Raw genomic sequence first — 22102 nt, forward strand, 5'->3', positions numbered from 1 at the left:
TTTTTACAACCACTCTTCGCGGTGCTTCACGATCTTTGTTCGTGAGCACGAGAGGTCTACGTGGTCTTGGTGAAGCTGTGGTTACTGATTTGCATTTCTTCCTCACAATCACGCCAGCGACAGTCGACTTAGACCTCTTTAAAAGGCTGAAATGTCTCTCACGGACTTTTTTAAGGGTGTCATCCATATTCGAAGTCACTGAAAAGTCGTGACCGACCCATTCTGCTTTTAATTTTTTTATACTGACGATACAGTATTGCTGGCCTCCATTTATAGTCGCTGGGTTGCCTCTCGTGAGATCCAGTGGTGCAATTCCGCATTAAATTTGGATATCCGGATACTTTTGATTAGGTAATGTAGTTAATTATGTTTTTCGTAAATCTATAAATTATGTCATGTTTTCCCTTTCAAACAGTAATTATTATTTTCAGTTCTCTGACATTACTGTTTACATTGTCATCCTGTAAAAGTGAGCGAGTGATTCAGTTAATGCTGAATGAGCGTGTGAATCAGTAGTGAATGACATACATGGCATGAAATGCTTATTGTAAAATAGCTATTTTAGGTATCTTACGAACAAAATCATTACATCCGTCCTTAAATAAAGATGGGGTTGTTTTGAAATTATTTGGTGTTTGGAAAATACAAATTTTGATATACGATTTTTTGCATAAAGGGTTGAGTATCGGCCTATGAGGTAAAGTACCTTGCCGCCAGACAAGAGCTATGAAGCTAGTTGGATACAGTATGTTACAGCCAGTCAGACAGGAGGAACAGTTGCGCATTCTGGAAGCGGTAGAAATTTGCCCGCGCTCCATGACTCTTGATTCAGCTTCAGAAGTATTTTCTGGTGTTGTAGTAGTTTGCTAAAAATATTTTAATTTGCTTTTGTTTGGGAATCTGAGTAGTTCGAAAAGTGATGAGATCCATTGCGAATGATGTTTCCAGAAGTTCTGGGACACCATGACTTCCTGCTGTAAGGGCACAGTTCAGTGTGGCATACTACGTAGAACTTAGATAATTGAATCGTGGTGAATTGTACAGTTCTGGCCGAACACACTAAACCGATGAACATTCCGTAAAATTTTAACTTTTTATTCACTGGTAAATGTAGAGGTTCTTTGGAGGGCAGACAGCGAGTTCTATGTTTACCTACTGAGAGAATGCGCTTTTCGAATGAACGTTAGTGAGAGAACGCACTTTTCGAATGAACGTTAATGAGGGAATGCGCTATTCGAATGAACGGAATAGCACAAATTTTGATTAAGTATTTTTTTTTACTTCAGAAGGTGGTTGGTTAGTTGATTCGGAGGAGGGAACCAAACGGCGCGGTTATCGGTCCCATCGCATAAGGGAAGGTTGGAGAAGTAAGTCGGCCGTGCCCTTTCAAAGGACTATCCCGGCATACGCCTGAAGCGATTTAGGGAAATCACGGAAAAACCTAAATCAGGATGGCCGGAAGCGCGTTTGAATCCTCGTCCTCTCGTATGCGAGTCCAATGTGCTAACCACTACGCCACCTCACTCGGTCTCAGAAGTTGTTTCTTAGTATGTACTTGGTAACAGTATTTGTATTGGTAAAGACATAATGTGGCATTTTAGCTTTGATGTTGTTTCACGAGGGGTGTTCAAGTAACTCATCACATTTTTTTCTTTGGTCAGTTTCGGTTGACAAAAATCGGAATTTGGGATACCGGGAGATATTCCTGTTTGAGTCACCGTAGTTTCATGTAGCTCCGATAGGTGGCGGTTATGTAGGTAGCCTTCAAAATGGCGTTTGTAACGGAGGTACATTACAAGCAGAGAGCTGTCGTTGAGTGTCTGTTGGCGGAAAACCACAGCATCGCAGATATTATATGGCTTACGCAATATCTACGGAGACCCGACACTGAACAAAAGCACGGTGAGTCGTTGGGCGAGGCGTCTATCATTATTGTAACAAGATCGCGCAAACTTGTCCGATCATTCGCCTGCGGGTCGACTGCATACAGCTGTGACTCCTCCTACGTTGGAACGTGCGCACACTCTCATTCAAGGTGATCGACGGATCACAGTCAAATCCTTCGCCGCAAAGTTGGACATTTCTTGTTAGTGTTGACACACTCTTCTGTCAATTGAGGTACTCAAAGGTGTGTGTCCGCTGGGATCCTCGCCGGCGAACAGAAGACCGTAAAGAACAACGAAGGAATATCTGCGTCGAATTGCTTACGAGTCACGGGGCTGATAGCGACGATTTTTTGTCGAACATCGTCACAGGCGATGAAACGTGGGTTCATCGCTTCAAACAGGAAACGAAACGACACTCCATCGAGTGTCGCCACACAAAATCTCCCCCGGAGGAAAAGGTCAAAGTCGCATCCTCAGCCGGTACAGTCATACCGACGATCTTCTGGCACTCTGGAGGGCTATTCTACATCTACAGCTACATCTACGTGATTACTCTGCTATTCACAATAAAGTGCCTGGCAGAGGGTTCAATGAACCGCCTAGATGCTGTCTCTCTACCGTTCCTCTCTAGAACGGCACGCGGGAAAAACGAGCACTTAATTTTTGTGTGCGAACCCTGATTTGTCTTATTTTATCGTGATGATTATTTCTCCCTGTGTAGGTGGGTGCCAACAGAATGTTTTCGCAATCGGAGGAGAAAACTGGTGATTAAAATTTCATGAGAAGATCCCGTCGCAACGAAAATCGCCTTTCTTTTAATGATTGCCACTCCAACTCATGAATCATGTCTGTGACACTATCTCCCCTATTTCGCGGTAATACAAAACGAGCTGCCCTTCTTTGTACTTTTTCGATGTCATGCGTCCTTCCCACCTGATGCGGATCCCACACCGCACAACAGTACTCCATAATAGGGCGGACAAGCGTAGTGTAAGCAGTCTCTTTGGTAGACCTGTTGCACCTTCTAAGTGTTCTGCCAATGAATCGCAGTCTTTGGTTTGCTCTATCCACAATATTATCTATGTGATCGTTCCAATTTTGGTTATTTGTAATTGTAATCCCTAAGTATTTAGTTGAATTTACAGCCCTCAGATTTGTGTGACTTACCACGTAATCGAAATTTAGCTGATTTCTTTTAGTACTCATGTGAATAACTTCGCACTTTTCTTTATTGTGTTTGATGTCTTCGTTCATGGTGCAAAAATCAACTCTGAAGTGTACTGTGCTGCCCTCAGGAAACTGAAGGAACGACTTCGGCGTGTTCGTCGCCCTAAAATGCAAAGGAACTTCTCCTTCACCATGACAACGCAAAGCCTCGCAGCAGGGGCTGACAAAACTTCATTGGACTGTTCTTCCTCGTCCATCCTACAGCCCAGATCTCGCTCCTTCCGACTTTAATCTTTTTGGCTCAATGAAGTATGCACTGAGAAGGAAGCAGCACATGAATAATGGGAAGATTATTGATGCAGCAAGACGTTCGCTCTGACGTCGACCAGTAGAGTGGTACCGTGCGGTCACACAGCCCCCCCTGTAAGGTGGTGTAAGATGGTCGCACTGAACGGGGATTATGTTGAAACGTGGGGTTTTGTAGCCAAAAGAATGGGGAATGATATGGCGCACTGGAATCCTGAATAAAAGCAACCTGCTTTCAGTAAAAAATGTATTGCATTACTTATTGAACGCCTCTCGCACTATTAAAAATTATTTCATTTTTTCATTATTATTCTATATCTTACATGAATTCGTTGTCAGACGATGTAATGAATCACATTCCAGTGTGAACACATAACAAACTCTGTAGCGGCACGTGTGTAACGCACACCCATGTCCGACGAGAGACAGAAACCATCGTCCTCCACTTCACGAGGTAGCAATACCGCCGAGGAGATATTACGAAGGATGGGAATTTCTAGATTCCTTTGTTATTTCTCGAATATGCACGTCACATGGCAAGTGGGACCAACGTCGTAAAAACAAGTACTGATCTATTGTACAATCAGCTACAGTCTCTCTGCTAGTAGACTGTGTGCAGGGTCGGGTGTGCGGATACGTGCTAACAATTTGACGGCTCACTGAAACATCTGTCTTGATCAACGTCACTTACAGTCAACTTCCTGTGGTGAGCAGAGCCTCAGAAGTCATCACGTCTTCAACTTGTTGTCCTGTATTGCCACGTCATTTGCTCTGGCGACAAATTCTCGGTAGCCAAACGCAGTATTTTCGGACAAGCGTCGTGTTCCGTAAATTATACTATAAAAACGAATTTTAAAATATGTGAACCGATTAATTTGTATATTAACAAACATAGTTAAATTACACAGCTACGTCAACAGTCGGTATTCCTCACTGTGTCTGACTCCTGTACAAGCAAAACAGGCTACCGCTTTTCCGTTTGTGCGCTAACGCGTAATGGCAAAAGTACATTTAATACCATGCACGAAAAGTCCTCGTTTAAATGGAAGCACTATTTCACAGTTTATCCCGTAATCTACATTGCTGTATAAACGTTACACGCAGAATCAATGAACTGACTAAAGAGAATTATTCAATAGGTTAATTCTAACATATTCATTCGTTAATTGTGTTCCGTAGATACCAACAAGAACAAGGACCTTCACGGATCTGCAACGAGTCAAGGTATACATTACCACAAGAAAATTCATTTATGCTGATGACATTTGTTTGGTGGCCAGAGGTCCTGATGCTGAAACCACTTTATCCATTGACACAGAAGTCCTAACTGTGTGCTTCAAGACATGGTGCGTACACTCCTCCATGGAAATCCTCAGAAAACAGTTAGTTGTATCTGTATTTCATCTACGCAACAGACAGCCAAGTTACAAACCAAAATCAGATTCGCGTGATTTCATCTCAAATCACATAGGTCACGTCAACTCGTGTTCATGAATTTCTTTGTAAAAAATTTACATAGCATAAGTGTTAAGAACAAAGTCGTTTCGTTTTATCTTAATTTTTGTAAATGGTACGGCATTCTGAAGATTGTATATTTTGTAAATAACTCTTAAAATAGTAGAGAACAAAAAACCCAGATTACTGTACACCTGGCAGATGTTTTGAGTTAAAGCTCCCTCTTAGCATGTTGAAATTTAGTTGACACCCGCACACCTATGGCCTTCTTTTAACTTACAAGTTTAGGACGAAAATACGGAATTTAAGTTAATTTTTCCACTTAAAAAACTTTTTTCCTAAGTTGGAAAGTCACAGAACACTATCGTTCCTGTCACATTACCAGATACTACTGATGTAATTGTAAACAGTATCTTCTCTGCTCCAGGTATCTGTATTATGTGAATATTTATTACTAAAAATGTAAAAAATTGCATTTTTACCAGTTTTTATGAATTATATACTCTAAAAACCCCATCCGAAAACTTTTGAGAATTACGCAAAATATTGGACTAATATGTTTGTAGTCAGTGCAAACACAGTGGCTAATATTTTTCTGTGTAAAGTGTTAAAAATTTTTCAACATTCCGCCTATTTCGTATTACTGAAATCCTAGTTTAAAATATGCATGTTGGCAACACTATTTCCAGCGCTCTCCTGTTTATAACAAACGAGTGAGAACTTGAAGATGAACCATTCAGCATCGAGTTTTGTGTCTGGTTTGAACTTTTTGTTAGATAAAATATCTGTGAGGAAATACAAAGTAAAAGAGCGAGTTGTGTGGGTATGAAAAACGCCACAAGAAGGTAGTGTTTAAGAAAAGTGAAAAACACATCACAGGTTTTGGAAATCTGTCAGAGGTATTGCAGAAATACACTCCTGGAAAAGTGAAATAAGAACACCGTGAATTCATTGTCCCAGGAAGGGGAAACTTTATTGACACATTCCTGGGGTCAGATACATCACATGATCACACTGACAGAACCACAGGCACATAGACACAGGCAACAGAGCATGCACAATGTCGGCACTAGTACAGTGTATATCCACCTTTCGCAGCAATGCAGGCTGCTATTCTCCCATGGAGACGATCGTAGAGATGCTGGATGTAGTCCTGTGGAACGGCTTGCCATGCCATTTCTACCTGGCGCCTCAGTTGGACCAGCGTTCGTGCTGGACGTGCAGACTGCGTGAGACGACGCTTCATCCAGTCCCAAACATGCTCAATGGGGGACAGATCCGGAGATCTTGCTGGCCAGGGTAGTTGACTTACACCTTCTAGAGCACGTTGGGTGGCACGGGATACATGCGGACGTGCATTGTCCTGTTGGAACAGCAAGTTCCCTTGCCGGTCTAGGAATGGTAGAACGATGGGTTCGATGACGGTTTGGATGTACCGTGCACTATTCAGTATCCCCTCGACGATCACCAGTGGTGTACGGCCAGTGTAGGAGATCGCTCCCCACACCATGATGCCGGGTGTTGGCCCTGTGTGCCTCGGTCGTATGCAGTCCTGATTGTGGCGCTCACCTGCACGGCGCCAAACACGCATACGACCATCATTGGCACCAAGGCAGAAGCGACTCTCATCGCTGAAGACGACACGTCTCCATTCGTCCCTCCATTCACGCCTGTCGCGACACCACTGGAGGCGGGCTGCACGATGTTGGGGCGTGAGCGGAAGACGGCCTAACGGTGTGCGGGACCGTAGCCCAGCTTCATGGAGACGGTTGCGAATGGTCCTCGCCGATACCCCAGGAGCAACAGTGTCCCTAATTTGCTGGGAAGTGGCGGTGCGGTCCCCTACGGCACTGCGTAGGATCCTACGGTCTTGGCGTGCATCCGTGCGTCGCTGCGGTCCGGTCCCAGGTTGACGGGCACGTGCACCTTCCGCCGACCACTGGCGACAACATCGATGTACTGTGGAGACCTCACGCCCCACGTGTTGAGCAATTCGGCGGTACGTCCACCCGGCCTCCCGCATGCCCACTATACGCCCTCGCTCAAAGTCCGTCAACTGCACATACGGTTCACGTCCACGCTGTCGCGGCATGCTACCAGTGTTAAAGACTGCGATGGAGCTCCGTATGCCACGGCAAACTGGCTGACACTGACGGCGGCGGTGCACAAATGCTGCGCAGCTAGCGCCATTCGACGGCCAACACCGCGGTTCCTGGTGTGTCCGCTGTGTCGTGCGTGTCATCATTGCTTGTACAGCCCTCTCGCAGTGTCCGGAGCAAGTATGGTGGGTCTGACACACCGGTGTCAATGTGTTCTTTTTTCCATTTCCAGGAGTGTATTTTGGTCCTCAAATAACGGTATTAGCATCACATCCATTGTGCAGGAATTGCTCACTCACTACAAGAAGAAATTTAGTGACAACCCACCTGAACGATCACCATTACCTGAATGTGAAACTGAAGAAGGCAGTGCAGATGTTTATATTCCTGGGAGTAAAGTTGTTGATGCGCTGAATGTTAGCATTTCTGCTGTAGCCTCTACTATATCCCCCTCAAACGTCCAGAAAGGTAAGAAGCACAATAAGAAAACAATATGTAAAACGAAAAGTGGAAGAAATTGAAACAAGTCTTACAAAAGCAACATCTTCAAAACTTTGTGAAGTGTATATAGTAGATTCTCTTGGTGCAGAACCTGAAAATAGTGATACACGAAATGTGACGTGTGGCTTCAAAACCTAAATACTGCTATCTCAGCAGCCACTCACGCTGAGACAGTACAGTTACGGACTCTGATACCAGGTAGCCACACTAAGCATCAGATGAAGAAATACATACCTACCTACGCACATAGTTTGCTTTCAAAAGCTCGTAAAATAAAGAATGAGAAGGGTATTTGGGCATCTCCAGATTCTTACTGTGGGCATCCGTTTCAAGATGATACGCTTACTGTTTCTCTGGAATATTGCCTAAGTGATGACAAAAATTGCAGCAGGCGAAGTCCTAACCAGACTCATGTTATCTCTGTTAGTGAAAATGGTGAAAAAGGTAAAAAGCTAAAAAGATGTATGACAAGATCAATAAGAGAAACATATCTCCTAATGAAAAAGTAGGAACCGAATTTAAAAACTGGTCTCGCAAAATTCTACTCCTTACGACGAAAATGGATAAAATGTCAGCCAATGAAGGAAGTATGGACATGTATTTTCTGCACTAATCGGAAACTTGTATTTCCATCCATAAGCAGTGTCACAGGGAAGAATAACACAGAGATGGACATGATGCTTTTAAGTATATGTCAAGAGCTGCAAGTTAAATGTTGGTTGCAGGAGTGTGCAGTGTGTTCTGGTGCTGAAGTGATGACTGCTGAAGCATTACAGATTCAGAATACTGACAATGATGTAATCTATACATTGTGGGAGGAGGAGAGTTGGTGAAGAAGACAGTACAGCCAGAGAAGTTTATTACAGAAATTAGGCACTAGGTCAGGAAAGGAATAGCTCACCATCATATCCGGAGGATTCAGTGACAGGCCATAGCAGAAGTAAAATCAGCCACTTCAGAACTGGTCTGTTGCTTTTCAGAACGAAATTCAAAGTTACCATTGGCACACATCACAGGTATCAACATTCACTTGCGTTGCTCACTTCCTTGGAACATCACACTGTTCTGCTATTGTCAGTGATGATCTCATTAATGATAGTGTACATGCTCGCTACGTTGTCAGGACATAGGATCTAGAGGCCATGCATTTCCTAAACATGTGTATGTGACTGACGGTGCAGCATCTCATTTTAAAAACCGCGTTCAGCTTTATGAGCTTGGTCAACACTGTAGCAAGGAATTGAGACAAAAAATGGATATTTTCAGCAACAGATCACGGAAAAGTGCATGTGATGTGATAGGATGTCTCTGTAAACATACTGCAACACGATTTAATCTCCAGCATGAGGTTGTTGATGCTATAAGAGATGCTACTGGATTTGTACACACCATATTAACATTAGCCAGAAACGTGAAAGTCTTAATTCTAAATGAAAGTACATTACGTGTAATCCGTTTAAAAAAGAGAGAAGAGCGGTCTGCCATGAAGCCTGTGGTAGGAATTCAATCAACTCACTACTGAATTGCATTGAGGTGTGGCACATACGTTGCAAGAATGGTTCTCCAGGAAATTTAGCCTGTTACTGAGTGTGAAACGCGGAGACCACAGTACACATTAAAAGGCTTTGTAGAGAGCTACTTCATTTCTTGTACGTATGACAATCAGTAGTGGGTAGGACAGAAAATAAGTGTCTCTGTTGAGCTGCAAGACATAAGCGTTTTCTTCATGACACCTCATGGTCCTGCTAATGCTATCAAATGGCCTTCATCAAACGATCAGTGTGCAGTTACCATTTGCCAAGTACTGCTCTTGTTGGATCATCCTTGTCCGTGTGCAAAATAAGTCTGGCTATACAAGTTCAATGAAAAGCAGTTGGAAAAACAAATGAACTCTTTTCATCAGTGCAGTGTTGATTGTTACATTATAGGCAATTTTAATTCATGGAAAGTCTATGAAGAAGTAAAATCATAACAGAAGACGATAATAATTTGTGAAAAACATCATAAAAAGAAAAAAGAGTATAAATATTTTATTCATCTCATTTTTGTTATATTTGTTTTCGAACAAAACTATGAAATGTTTTCCCACTCACGTATAATGTTGTAAAGTAATTATTTTGATTCAGAAATACCAGTTTTACATGACATTTACTTAAAATCAGCGATCAATTTAAATATTTAAGTGTCTATGATTTTTTGGCATTGAGAGTAGAGCTAGGTCTACCTAAAAAATTTCTCACATTTTGTACAGACAAGTATTGCCCACTCTGATTGTACATTCGCTAGGTACAATGACTAACTAAGGCATCACGAAATTTTTAGAACATTTAGGATGGGCGGTCTGGAGAAAATATTTTCTAAATAATCAAAAAATTTCAGATTCTTTCATCTTTAAGTACAATTATTTTGACAGTAAGAATTCCATAAATTAATGTCATAGCTGGCAGTCAGCAGTCGTTCCACTTTATCATTTCTCGAGACAGTTAACATCCTGTAACTATTCATACTTTCAAAACATAATTTTGAAATCCGAAAATGTAACAAATTTTCATAATTTATTTTTCAGAAAGAAAATTAAGAAAAAAGCTCATAAGTGTGTATGTATTAAACACGTCTCACAGTATTGGGAAAAAGAATTCGTTGAAAATAAATTCTGACCTCTATCACTGTTGGTCTCATTATTACAATTTTTCAGCTTTCCTTTTCGTTACGGTATTTTCAAAAATACTATCATTTAGAGAGGTCTGCAGCGTTTTAACAAATCATCATAAAATCAAAATATTGCAGTTTTGGAAAGGTATCATATGGAACTCGAACATTTATTTTCTTCAGCAAACTTAGAAATAGTGATGTGACGCATTCACTCTTGACCTGTATGATTTGATATAAATCTATACAACATAGTCTACGGAGAACAGCGACCTGATGCTGTATTTAAGTTAGAATTTACGAACTTACGGTTGTGTGTATTTATCCGCGAATGTTGTGTATTCATCAAGCGATAATAAATAAGTAGAAGAATGATCTGTATACTGTATTAACAATTAAACATAAGATACTGCTTAATGCTATTAATGCTTATGCCATCTAAATTTTATCGAGCAAATCAGTAAGAAAGCTGCTGAAAGAACTATGAAGAAACCTGCTGTTAGCAGCTAAATATTTATTTGACAAGATCATCGCCATCATCATCATCATCATAACAGAAGCTTTCTTTACACAGAAATTAATTGTATTTTTCTTTAAATTTCAATTGTAGACCTTTAATGTATTATGCTTAATACTACATAATTTTAACAGAGGACTCACTAACAATGCTACGAATTCAAAAATTATGCTGAAACGAAGAGAGTGATGTACTGTATAGCTAATGCTGCTGTTAGTATTAATAATGCACACGAGAAGGACGATATAAGCACAAAACATCAGCTAATATAAATGAATCTGATGCACAAAAATGAACTAAAGGTTATTGCGTACTGTCAGATGAAACATAATTGATTTATGAGTCTTTAAGTATGTCACGCAAGTGACCACTTAGGAATGGAAAATATGTTTCATTTCCACGGGGAATAGCGACCACGTAATGGGAGTTCGCCAAGCGATAAGTTTACTTCCCGCAAAACATACTTGCACTGATGTTTATTCAATACGTGTAAAGAAAAAAATGTGGCACAGTTCTAAACTGAAGAGCGCATGGTTTATTTTTTTATTTGAATCAGAAATCAACGGAATTATGTTCACGTTGTTTGAACAAACAACTCGCCCGGAGAAGGAGGAGATGTTGTCATAACATTTACGAGGCAATAAGGAGGGGCGAAACTGCCTGGCAGGCACTACTCTTTATCTCGGCCACTAAAAAAATACAGCAGGTTCGCAAGGAGGCCATCACTGTTCTCACAGTCTACTCACGAGAATTCCTTGGAGAGGATAACTCACTCTCCGCCTATTGCAACTAGCTACGAGCAGCACTGAATGCCGCAAGCTAACAAACGTTTTTGACGCTGCTCAGTTTTGGCATTGGTTCGTTTTAAGTCTGTATGCTTCTGCTATCACGCTCTTCGTAATGGAGTGTTACAGTAGAAGAATTTGTCATTTTCCCGGCTTGTTACAGCGTAGCATGAAAAACAGCTGTAACAATGATCGAAACAACACGAAAGTTGCACATTTACTGTCTGACTGAGATACTTAATAACATCGAAAGAATAGAGATACTTAATTAATTTTTTGTTTGTTTACAGGTGCATTTCTGTAGTCGTGCTGCACATTCACATACACAAGCTAAAGCGAATCAGAACGCCGTCTTCCCTCTTTTTTTACTTTTATTTGCATCATCAGGCTTCTGAATGGCTTGATGCGACCCGCCACGAATTCCTCTCCTATGCCAACATTTTTCCCTCATCTCGGAGCAGCAATTGGAACCTACGTCCTCAATTATTTGCTGGATGTGTTCCAATCTCTGTTTTCCTCTACAGTTTTCACCCTCTACAGCTCCCTCTAGCACCATGGATGTTATTCCACTATTTCTTAACACATGCCCTACCGTTCTGTCCCTCCTTCTTGTCAGTGTCTTACGTATCTCCATTTCCTCGCCTATTCTGCGGAGAACCTCCTCATTCTTTACCCTATCAGTCAACCCAAGTTTCAATATTCTTCTGTACCACCACATTCCAGATGCTTCGATTCTCTTCTGTTCCGGTTTTCGCACAACCAATGTTCCACTTTTATACAATGCTGTGCTACAAAGGTACATTCTAAGGAATCTCTTCCTCAAATTTAGGTTTATGTTTGACACTAGTGGACTTCTCTTGGCCAGGAATGCCCTTTTTGCTAGTGCTAATCTACTTTTTACGTCCTCCTTGCTCTGTCCGTTATGGGTTTTTTGAAGCTTATCATTCATATCCCTTCAACTTGAATTTTAACTCCGCTCTTGAATATGTGTTTTAGAATTCCTGCGTGTCATAAGCAACCATAACAAATATCTTATACAAATGCAAGAAAACTTAGACATTCAGAAAGCCATAACTCAAAACAAACATGTGACAAATGAGTTAACACACATCAGTACAGGCTCCCTACTACACTTAATAAAAGAAATGATAAGTTAACAATCGTACCTATCATATAAGCAATAAAAAAAAAGAGGGATCTCCCCCTCCCTTCGCCTACTGGACACACACACACACACACACACACACACACACACACACACACACACACACACACTCACATGCATACGCAAACAGATCACAGATACTTCAAAAATTACACTCAAAAGTTGGCAATAACATTCGATCTTTGGCAATAACATCCGACAGTCGGCAACACAAACCAAAAAATTGCACCAAATCAAGCGTCCAGTTGCTACTGCTGTGAAATGTGGAAAAAAATCCCAAACGGCATTTATAAGAAGAGGAACGGCACCAAAAATGGAACGGAAACGTAATATGTAGAAAATAGTCCACGCAACCTGTAAGTAGAATTTAAAATATTACTGCATCATAGCAAAAACGAACCACCAGAACTGTTTATAACTTATAGGTACATTGCCCCAAAATGTAAACTAAGTAGTAAAAATACGTACATGTTCCAGGCCTCTGAAGACGCCTTGCATAGTATATAGGCGAAACGTGTATTGCACGAAAATAGTGTTTCATTCACTTGTAGTCAGACGGTCCAAAAATTAAAAATTATCAATATACCTTAATACTAGTTCTATGTTTAGAAATTAAGAACACGTTCCCTTTTCACTAACAGTGAAGAAATATTGATGAATTACTCTAAAGTGACATGTTCATTCTAAGTTTAAAAACTTCATTTTACTCTACATACAATTCTTGAGGGCTAAATATTGTACTCACGCTGAAGGCAAACAAAGTCTTTTTACTCCACGATAAAGTCCCAGCTAATTCTTGACACGCAGTCACACAAGCTACTTCTTTTGGCTATTGAATACTGTATCATCCTCCGCATTCTCCTGAGATGTCCCCCAATGACTTCCTCCTCTTTCCTCAGGTGAGTGACAGACGTTTCCAGAACGAAGCCAAGGTGATTTTCGAGATGCTAAGTCTCCCGAACAGCCAGCATGCTGATATCTACAATAGAGGTATCTGCCAAGTCATCTATCGTTGGGACACATGTTTCGAATTGAAGACTGAATATATAGGACAGGAGTCACACCTTCGGCCATTTGAAGGTCGCTGTTCGAAATTTTACGAGTAACGGGTAAAAATCCTCCTCATCCTCATGATAATAGTTACGGCTTCAACGAAAGTACTGTTAGGCACCTTTCTGATTGATGACCGCTGCTCCGCTGCCCACGATTCACAGAGAGTGGTACAGCTATGTCCAGACCACATACGTCACCCTCCAGATGTGCCCGACATATCTGCGATCAGGTCACTTAGGGGCCTCGAAAGAGTCCTCATGTCTCTGGAGTGGTTTTCCTAACTCATGAAGACAGACAACGCTCTTGGGGCACTTTGGTTTTCAATTTTATCCTGTGATAATATTGGTGCAGTGTCCAAGACAATAAATAAAAATGTATGTGTGTATGTGTTTCTGTGGGTGTGTTTCTGTGTGTATAGCATCAGTTGAAACGACGTGTTTTCATGATTCATCTAATATCCCACCACTCCAGCGATATGGTGATGACTCAGAGAGTTGCAGCGAAAACATAGGGTTAGTCATAAGTGCTTTGGGGTATTAAAAGACGGCTGCATGACAACTACTACACTTACAGAGAACAGAAAAATATCTGTCGCTAGATCACCTCTTCAAGTTCCGATCGTTATATGCGCAATGGTGTAGTTGCAGAGCACACCATTAGCTGCCGGACGTATCAGAACAGTAAGATATATAATCCATATCGAACTGATTCATGTCTGATATGTGTCTGTTTCACGCATGTCTTATAGTTTTCAGGCAGTCGTCTTCCGAAGCCCGGAGACATTAGTTGAAAAACCTGTATTTTTGTGTCACGTGATACAGTTTCAACTGCTGTGATTTCAGCAATCACGACAAACACGTCACATTTGGATGGCTGTTAGCTCTCAACAGGGAATAAGTACCCAGTCCAGCAGATGGACCGGCACTTCATATATCATTAGTGGAGCCTCCACACGCTGATGTTTCAATATTTTCTAGACCTTGACTATGACTTGGATCTCTGTTCATCTCACTATTTTCCCAGTTACTGTCTCCTTTTTATGTCCCTAGTCTTTTAGAATTACAGTCTGGTTTCTGAATAAGTTGCAGCTTATCTTCTGCTTCCTCTGTTTTCCACATAATTACTACAGAACTGACTGTAGTCCTTATGTAGAGTGGAGGGGCCTTTGGTGAACGACTCACCAATGAGCATCCTGGTGGCGTTTTTGGTGGAGTTGCTCCAGCAGCGGCGGCCGGTGAAGGTGAAGGCGTTGGTGAAGGTGCCGAACACGTACCAGAACATGTTCTCCAGCTCCCAGGGGTCCTCCAGCAGGTGCCGCAGCGAGTGTGTGTTGGAGAAGGCCAGTGGGAAGATGGCCAGCAGGTAGACCACTGTGAGCGCCAGCCACACGCTCCAGTCGAAGGGGCCTAGGATGGCGCGGTACCTGCCAACCAAAAAGATAGCAATCCTTCCAGGCCTGTTCCAGTCCATATACTCAGCCACATTAGAGCTCTCTCTTTCCCTCGCCTAGTCTTGTACTCTTTACACCTCATAACCATGGTCTGGAGTCAATCCTAGTTACATCTATCCCAAAACCAGTGTTTCCATACCACCCATCCTCTCACTAAAAACTCATCACTAATACCAAACCTCCAGCCCCAGTGAGACCTCCTATCTTACATCTCAAGAACTACTCAAGCAGTGCTCTCCCAAATTATCCCTTCCTGAGTGCAGGCCCTTCTCGTTTCGGGGTAGCCCCAAAGTTCTAGTTATCACTTTGAGAAAATAAAGCTACATAATTCATATTTTGTTTGTTTGCAGCTACATGTCTGCAGTTGTGGTGCACATTGAAATGTCCACGCCACAGTACTGCAGCATGGCATCAGAGAAAAAGAAAGAAAGTGGCGCATCATGTCTGCGTCCATTGATAAAGTGAGGATGGGCTGCCACATTTCCTGTTCCACTCACGAATGGCGCGTGGGAAGAATGACTGTCGGTAAGCCTCCGTAACAGCTCCAACTAGTCTTGTTTTCCCGTCGTTATCTTTTCGCGAGATGTTTGAGCGAGGAAACAATGTGCTGCTTTATTTATTTTGGAATGCCCTCCCTCTAAAATTCTAGCAATATACCTCTGCATTATGCACAGCACCTCTCTTGTAGCGTCTCCCACTGGAATTTGATGACCACCCGCTTACTCAACGAATCCGTGACGAAACGTGCCCTCTTCTCAAATCTGCTCTGACTCTGCTGTCAATCCTACCTGGTCAAGATAGCAGACAGTTAAGCAACACTCACGAATTAGGCGATCGGCTGTTTTGTAAACTATTTCAATTATGGATGAACTAAGTTTCTGTGGGATTCTTTCAATGCGGCATCTGCTTTTACTACAGGTCGTTTACATCGTCGTTCCGCTTAAAGTTTCAGAGTATGAATAGCTCTAGCTCCTTTACGGCTGTTACTGTTTCACCGGTTGTTTAGTCGAAAGGAATGACTGTTTCCGCCTATTTATTCCATTTATTTACCTTTAATGTCAACAGTTAATCCCTGATCAAGGGTCGATTGTTCAACAGAAACATCCGCAAACAGCCATTTGGAGTTTCTGCCGTTATCTGCCAAGTCAATTATATGCATGGCGAACCTGGACTCCACGGACAACATTTGGGAAGTTGTTCAAGAATATTTTTTGACAGCAGGTGATTACAATTAAACTGGCGGTATTCCGAGAGCTACACTGTAGGCTGTACACATCGCAGAACGCAGAAACATCATAGGTATGTTATTGCATTCTTTAATCGGTCCGATCGTGGTCTATTCTGAAAAAAATAATAATTCTTATTCTTGTGAACAGCAAAAATATGGCGCTGCAAGCAGTCAAATATGGTGTCGGTGCAGGAATAGGAGAGGAACGATCGAACACATCATAACGGTGATTCTGGCACGAATAATAAAGTTTATGGTCACAAGTTATGTTTTCAGTATGGTCTCCCGCCTCAGCAACATGCTCCATCCTTAACGCGACAATATCACCAGTTGCTCGAAGCATATCCGGTGAAACCAGAGCGATATGTGCTCGTATGCTATGCTTCAGATCAGGAAGAGACTGGATACATCCCTGGTAGACACGATCTTTCAGATATCCCCATGACCAGAAGCCATATAGATTTAGGTCGGGAATCTGGAAGGCCACACTTCCTGAAATTTCCTAGAGGTGATGGGGTCGTTACCGAAGATTTACGTGGCAAATAACATGTGGCGTCGCCCCATCTTGCGTGAAAATGGTGGCGTGGGCGCAGTTGCGTTGTTGCAAAGCTGAAATCAAGTGTTGCCCAAGGAGGTCCTTATAACGAGCAGATGTCACTCTACGCCCAACAGGCTACTGATTGTGAAATAGCGCCACAGAGTCACATACGCTGAGTGCAGTGGAAGTTCCTGCACAACATGTGCCGGAGTAGAGCCCCGTATGCGACAGTTCTGTGCATTCACGGCAACGTGCAGAGTGAAATGTGCTTCGTAAGTCCTAACAATATTATTCGGCCACATGTCATCCATTTTTAGAAAACGAAGAGCGAAGTAAAAAAAAAAAAAAGAAATGGTTCAAATGGCTCTAAGCACTATGGAACTTAACATCTGAGGTCATCAGTCCCCTAGACTTAGAACTACTTAAACCTAACTAAACTAAGGACATCATACACATCCATGCGAGAGGCAGGATTCGAACCTGCGACCGTAGCAGCAGCGCGGTTCCGGACTGAAGCGGGCGTAGTCATGGCGTTGTTGTCTATCTTGGGGCTTCGTGTGGTGCACATTCTGTATCTTGCAAGGAGGTTGCAAAATCTTTTGAACTGTTAACCGGAGGAAAGACAATTCCCGCGACACAACTCGAGCACTGGCTGCAGAATTTGAGGCATGTGCTCCACGATCGGCTATAGCTACAGCAACTTCATGGAAAACTACCATGGGAATGAGCCACTTCCCTCTCCCTGCTGCACCATCTAATTCACTTGTTTCTTCAAATTTATTGATCATATTCTTTAGTCCATTTACTGACATGGGACCTCTTCACAGCTGTCTCTGTCAAAGATATTCCAGCAAAGCAGTGCTGCTGTTCTTACAGATCTGATAAAATAGTTTTACCAGAAGTGCAGTGTCATTCCTCTCAATGGTCACTGCGTTTCGCATGGAAAACGGCAACCGTCTTAACCCTTTACACCAAAAGTCACTTCAGAAAAAAACCGACGTGCGTTGGCAAGGGACAAATAGCATGCTGACATCAAACCAGGAAACATTTCACATTCTGACTACTTATGGCGCCATTTTTCACCTAGGACGGAATTTGGAACAAGTATTTTTTCAGCATACTCCACGAGCGCACCGATTAGTGAACATACCTAAGATGATTCAGCGTCCTGCGATGTATACGTCCCGCACTGCAGTGTTCAGTACACAGCAAGTTTAATAATAACCATTCTGTATTTTGGAACAAGGCATATGTCGTCTTTGATGGCTCGTTAACGAGTAGTAATGTTTTGTGATTCATTTGTTACCCTAATTACCTTGTCTATGTGAAAACTGCTTCATAGCAGTGAAAAAGCACGAAATTTGAAATCGTCAGAGAGTACAACACACAACACAGCGTAGTGTACCAACACTTAGATGCAAAAGTACTGTCGTTGTGGGAACAGGTCAGCGTAGTGCCACTGCGACGTTTTTCTGTTGCATTCAGTAAACCAATATACAAGATGCACCTCGGTTAATTCTTCACCAGAAAGGCTAACCATGCTGCTGTATATCGCTTTAGCGTACAACTAAGACTTCCAGAAAAACAGACCCGAAACGGAACCGAGTAGCTCTTTATGTATGCTAGACAGCGAAGAGTACAGTGCGCTTTACTGTTGTAAACTGCAGATATCGTGAGTGAATGGGATGAGTTTGATTCCGAACGCAGCGAATACCTTAGACATCTACAGTGTTGCGCTGATATTTTCAGTGCAATGTAGACAGAAAGATAAAAGGGGGTTTGGTGGGAGGGAGAGAGAGAGTTACTCTGTAATCGGTCACAGGAAACCAAGAGCATTTGGCACTAAAATTTTGAGAGACTTGTTCGGTGATTATCGGGTTTCGGCATTGATTTGTATAATGTTGGATTTGCGGAATTTCAAAATTTCGTGGTCAGAGGAATGGTTGCTGTAACTCCCAGTGGTGCACAGATGAGCTGCTGCCACCTCAGCAAACATACGTAAACATTGACTTGAAGCTGACTAAGTAGGGAAATTTGGTCAGTAGTTTTGAACTAAATATTTTGTTTCAAATATAATGACAGCTGTAGCAGAATTTTACAAGTCAGCCTTCTGTGAAAGTGTTTTTCGATCTCAAGGCACTTGTCTAGTACTTGATCTAGGCCTGAAGCTATTTCTTAATTTGTGTTTACGTCTTAATTTTATAGAATTCCATTCTATGCTAAATTGTAGACTGGCAGCATACCGTGTTTTATCGTTTTAACTGCCCACATGGCTTCATATTTACTCCTAGAGTAGACCGAGCGAGGTGGCGCAGTGGTTAGCACACTGGACTCGCATTCGGGAGGACGACGGTTCAATCCCGTCTCCAGCCATTCTGATTTAGGTTTTCCGTGATTTCCCTAAATCGTTTCAGGCAAATGCCGGGATGGTTCCTTTGAAAGGGCACGGCCGATTTCCTTCCCAATCCTTCCCTAACCCGAGCTTGCGCTCCGTCTCTAATGACCTCGTTGTCGACGGGACGTTAAACACTAACCACCACCTAGAGTAGAATATAAACTGTCAGTTGTACAGTTTCTTTGCCTCACAGACAACCATGTTAATTTTTTTTTTTTTTTTTGAAATAGTCATGAAATTTATTGTCTTTATTCCGGTGTAAGCTACACAAGAAACTGTCTCATTTTTTTTGCAAGCAATTTGTATTCCATCCTACTAGCTTTTTGCAGTGCTGTGTAGATGTAAACCTGTTGGAAATGCTACATAACAATATTGCAGAATACGAATTAAAAAAAAAAGTCACCCCTTAGCAAAATTTTACGGTACTTCGAGCTGTGGAGTCTAATTTTGAAATGATATTTTGCCAAGAACTGCTTCCTTATTTGCATCCTTTATCTGGGTGGGATATGATAAAACAACTGCTCTAAGTACAACTCTGTATGAGCAGAGCAAGCACCATTGCACGGGCTGCCTACGTCATCGTAGCTGCGCATGCGCAGTACAGCCTGTTGTCTGGCGCTGTCTGGTAACTGCTCAAACGAACCTCAAGAGAAGGGCGATGCAGGGTTAGGAGAGGCGGGGGTGGTCGGATGGAGAACGTTACCTGGGCAGGGCGGCTGTGGCGAGCGAGAGGAAGACGGCGCAGTCTACGGAGTGCGGCGCGGTGAAGGCGGCGGCCCTGAGGCGCTCCGGCGTCTGGTACACCCCGGCGGCGCCGACGTGCGCCTCGCCGGCAGACACAGCCGACACCACCGCGTCTCCAGGCGACCCGCTCCTGGGGGAGCAGCATATCTTTCTCCTACCGCTCCCAAAGACAGCCACAGAGCGTACAATACATTTTTGTTTTCCTTAGTGCCCTTTCACACATTCCTTTTAGTGCACAATAAGAGACCACGGAATTGCGCAGAATGCCTGAACTTGGTACCCGCACGCTGCTGCTACATGTTACGATGAACCGGAGACAAGTCTACACTGCCGGCCGGTGTGGCAGAGCGGTTCTAGGCGCTTCAGTCTGGAACCGTGCGATCGCTACGGTCGCATATTCGAATCCTGCCTCGGGCATGGATGTGTGTGATGTCCTTAGGTTGATTAGGTTTAAATAGTTCTATATTCTAGGGTACTAATGACCTCAGCTGTTAAGTTCCATAGTCCTCAGAGCCATTTGAACCAAGTCTACACTATCTGATCAGAAGTATACGGATACCTATTAGCACACATTAATATGGAAAGTGTCTACTATTCACTTTTATCACAGCTGGCGACGCTCTCCACTGATAGTCTGTGGAGAAAGGGCAGTAAATTTTTTCTAGTGGGCCGAAACCAGCGAAGGTCGTGACGTTGGACGCTGGAATTTGGAGCGAAGTCGACTCTCTAATTCATCACAAAGGTGTTCCATGTCGTTCATATCGGGACTTTGGGCGGACTACACGATTTCAGGAACGTGATCGATGAACAATCTTTGTCTCACAGATGCTGCTTTATGACAGGGTGTGCTGTCATGCTCGAACATACAGTGATACTCTCTGAACACTTCCTCCACTGCACGCGGTATGCAGTGCTGCAAAATGCCTTCATACCTTTCCGCAATAAGCGCAGCAAGGGCACTACATTGGAACGCGCAAGACACTGGTATAGGCATGCGTATTCAAATACAGAGATATGTAAACAGGCAGAATACGGCGCTGCCGTCGGCAACGCCTATATAAGACAACAGTGTCTGGTGCAATTGTTCGATCGGTTACTGCTGCTACAGTGACAGGTTATCAAGATTCAAGTGAGTTTGAACGTGGTGTTACACACGGCGCACGAGCTATGGGACACAGCATCTCCCAGGTAGCGATGAAGTGGGGAATTTCCCATGCGACCATTTCACTAGCATTCCGTGAACATCAAGAAATCGGGAAAACATCAAATCTCCGACATTGCTGCGGCCGGAAAAAGATCCTGAAAGAACGGAACGAACGACGACTGAAGAGAAGCGTTCAACGTGACAGAAGTGTAATCCTTCCGCAAACTGCTGCACATTTCAATGCCGAGCCATCAACAAGTGTCAGCGTGCGAACCGTTCAACCAAACATCATCGATGTCGGCTTTCGGAGCCGAAGGCCAACTCATGTATCCTTGAAGACTGCACGGCGCAAAGCTTTACAGCTTGCCTGGACCGGTCAACACCGACACTGCACAGTTGATGACTGGAAACATGTTGTTTGGTCAGACGAGTCTCGTTTCAAATTGTAACCAGCAAATAGACATTTGTCGGTATGGACACAGCCTCATGAACCCATGGACTCTGCATGTCAGCAATTGACTGTACAAGCTGTCGGAGACTTGGTAACTGTACAGGGCATGTGCAGTTGGAGTGATATGGGACACCTGATACGTCTAGATACGACTCTCACAGGTGACACATACGTAAGCGTCCTGTTTGGTCACCTGAATCTATTCATGTCCACTGTGCATTCCGACAGATTTGGGCAGTTCCAGCAGGACAATGCGACACCCCACACGTCCAGAATTGCTACAGAGTGGCTGCAGGAACACTCTTATGAGTTTAAACTCTTCCGTTGGCCACCAAAATCCCAAGACATGAGCATCATTGAGCATATCTGGAATGCCTTGCAACTCTCTGCTCAGAAGAGATCTCCATCCCCTCGTACACTTAGGACTTATGGAAAGCCCTGTAGGATTCATGGTGTCAGTTCCCTCCAGCACTACTTCATACATTAGTCGAGTCCATCACGAAAAACTCCCCCATCCGTATTTCACTGTTGGTATTACACATGGTGGCTGGTTGAGGTCGCGAGCCGTT

The 22102-nt window shown here is 43.0% G+C and overlaps 1 protein-coding gene across 1 annotated transcript in view; it reads right to left on the minus strand.

The window, feature by feature from the left end:
• LOC126415481 (ionotropic receptor 21a) overlaps positions 1 to 22102 on the minus strand; it is a 113975-nt gene that overhangs the window by 89031 nt on the left and 2842 nt on the right. The window contains exons 2-3 of the mRNA XM_050083436.1: positions 19898 to 20068; positions 14765 to 15006 (exon numbers count right to left, since the gene is read on the minus strand). Of these exons, the coding sequence (XP_049939393.1) occupies positions 14765 to 15006; positions 19898 to 20068 (413 nt within the window). The remainder of the gene's footprint in view (positions 1 to 14764; positions 15007 to 19897; positions 20069 to 22102) is intronic.

Source organism: Schistocerca serialis, chromosome 1 (genome assembly GCF_023864345.2).
Source record: "Schistocerca serialis cubense isolate TAMUIC-IGC-003099 chromosome 1, iqSchSeri2.2, whole genome shotgun sequence".
In the NCBI taxonomy this organism is placed as follows: domain Eukaryota; kingdom Metazoa; phylum Arthropoda; class Insecta; order Orthoptera; family Acrididae; genus Schistocerca; species Schistocerca serialis.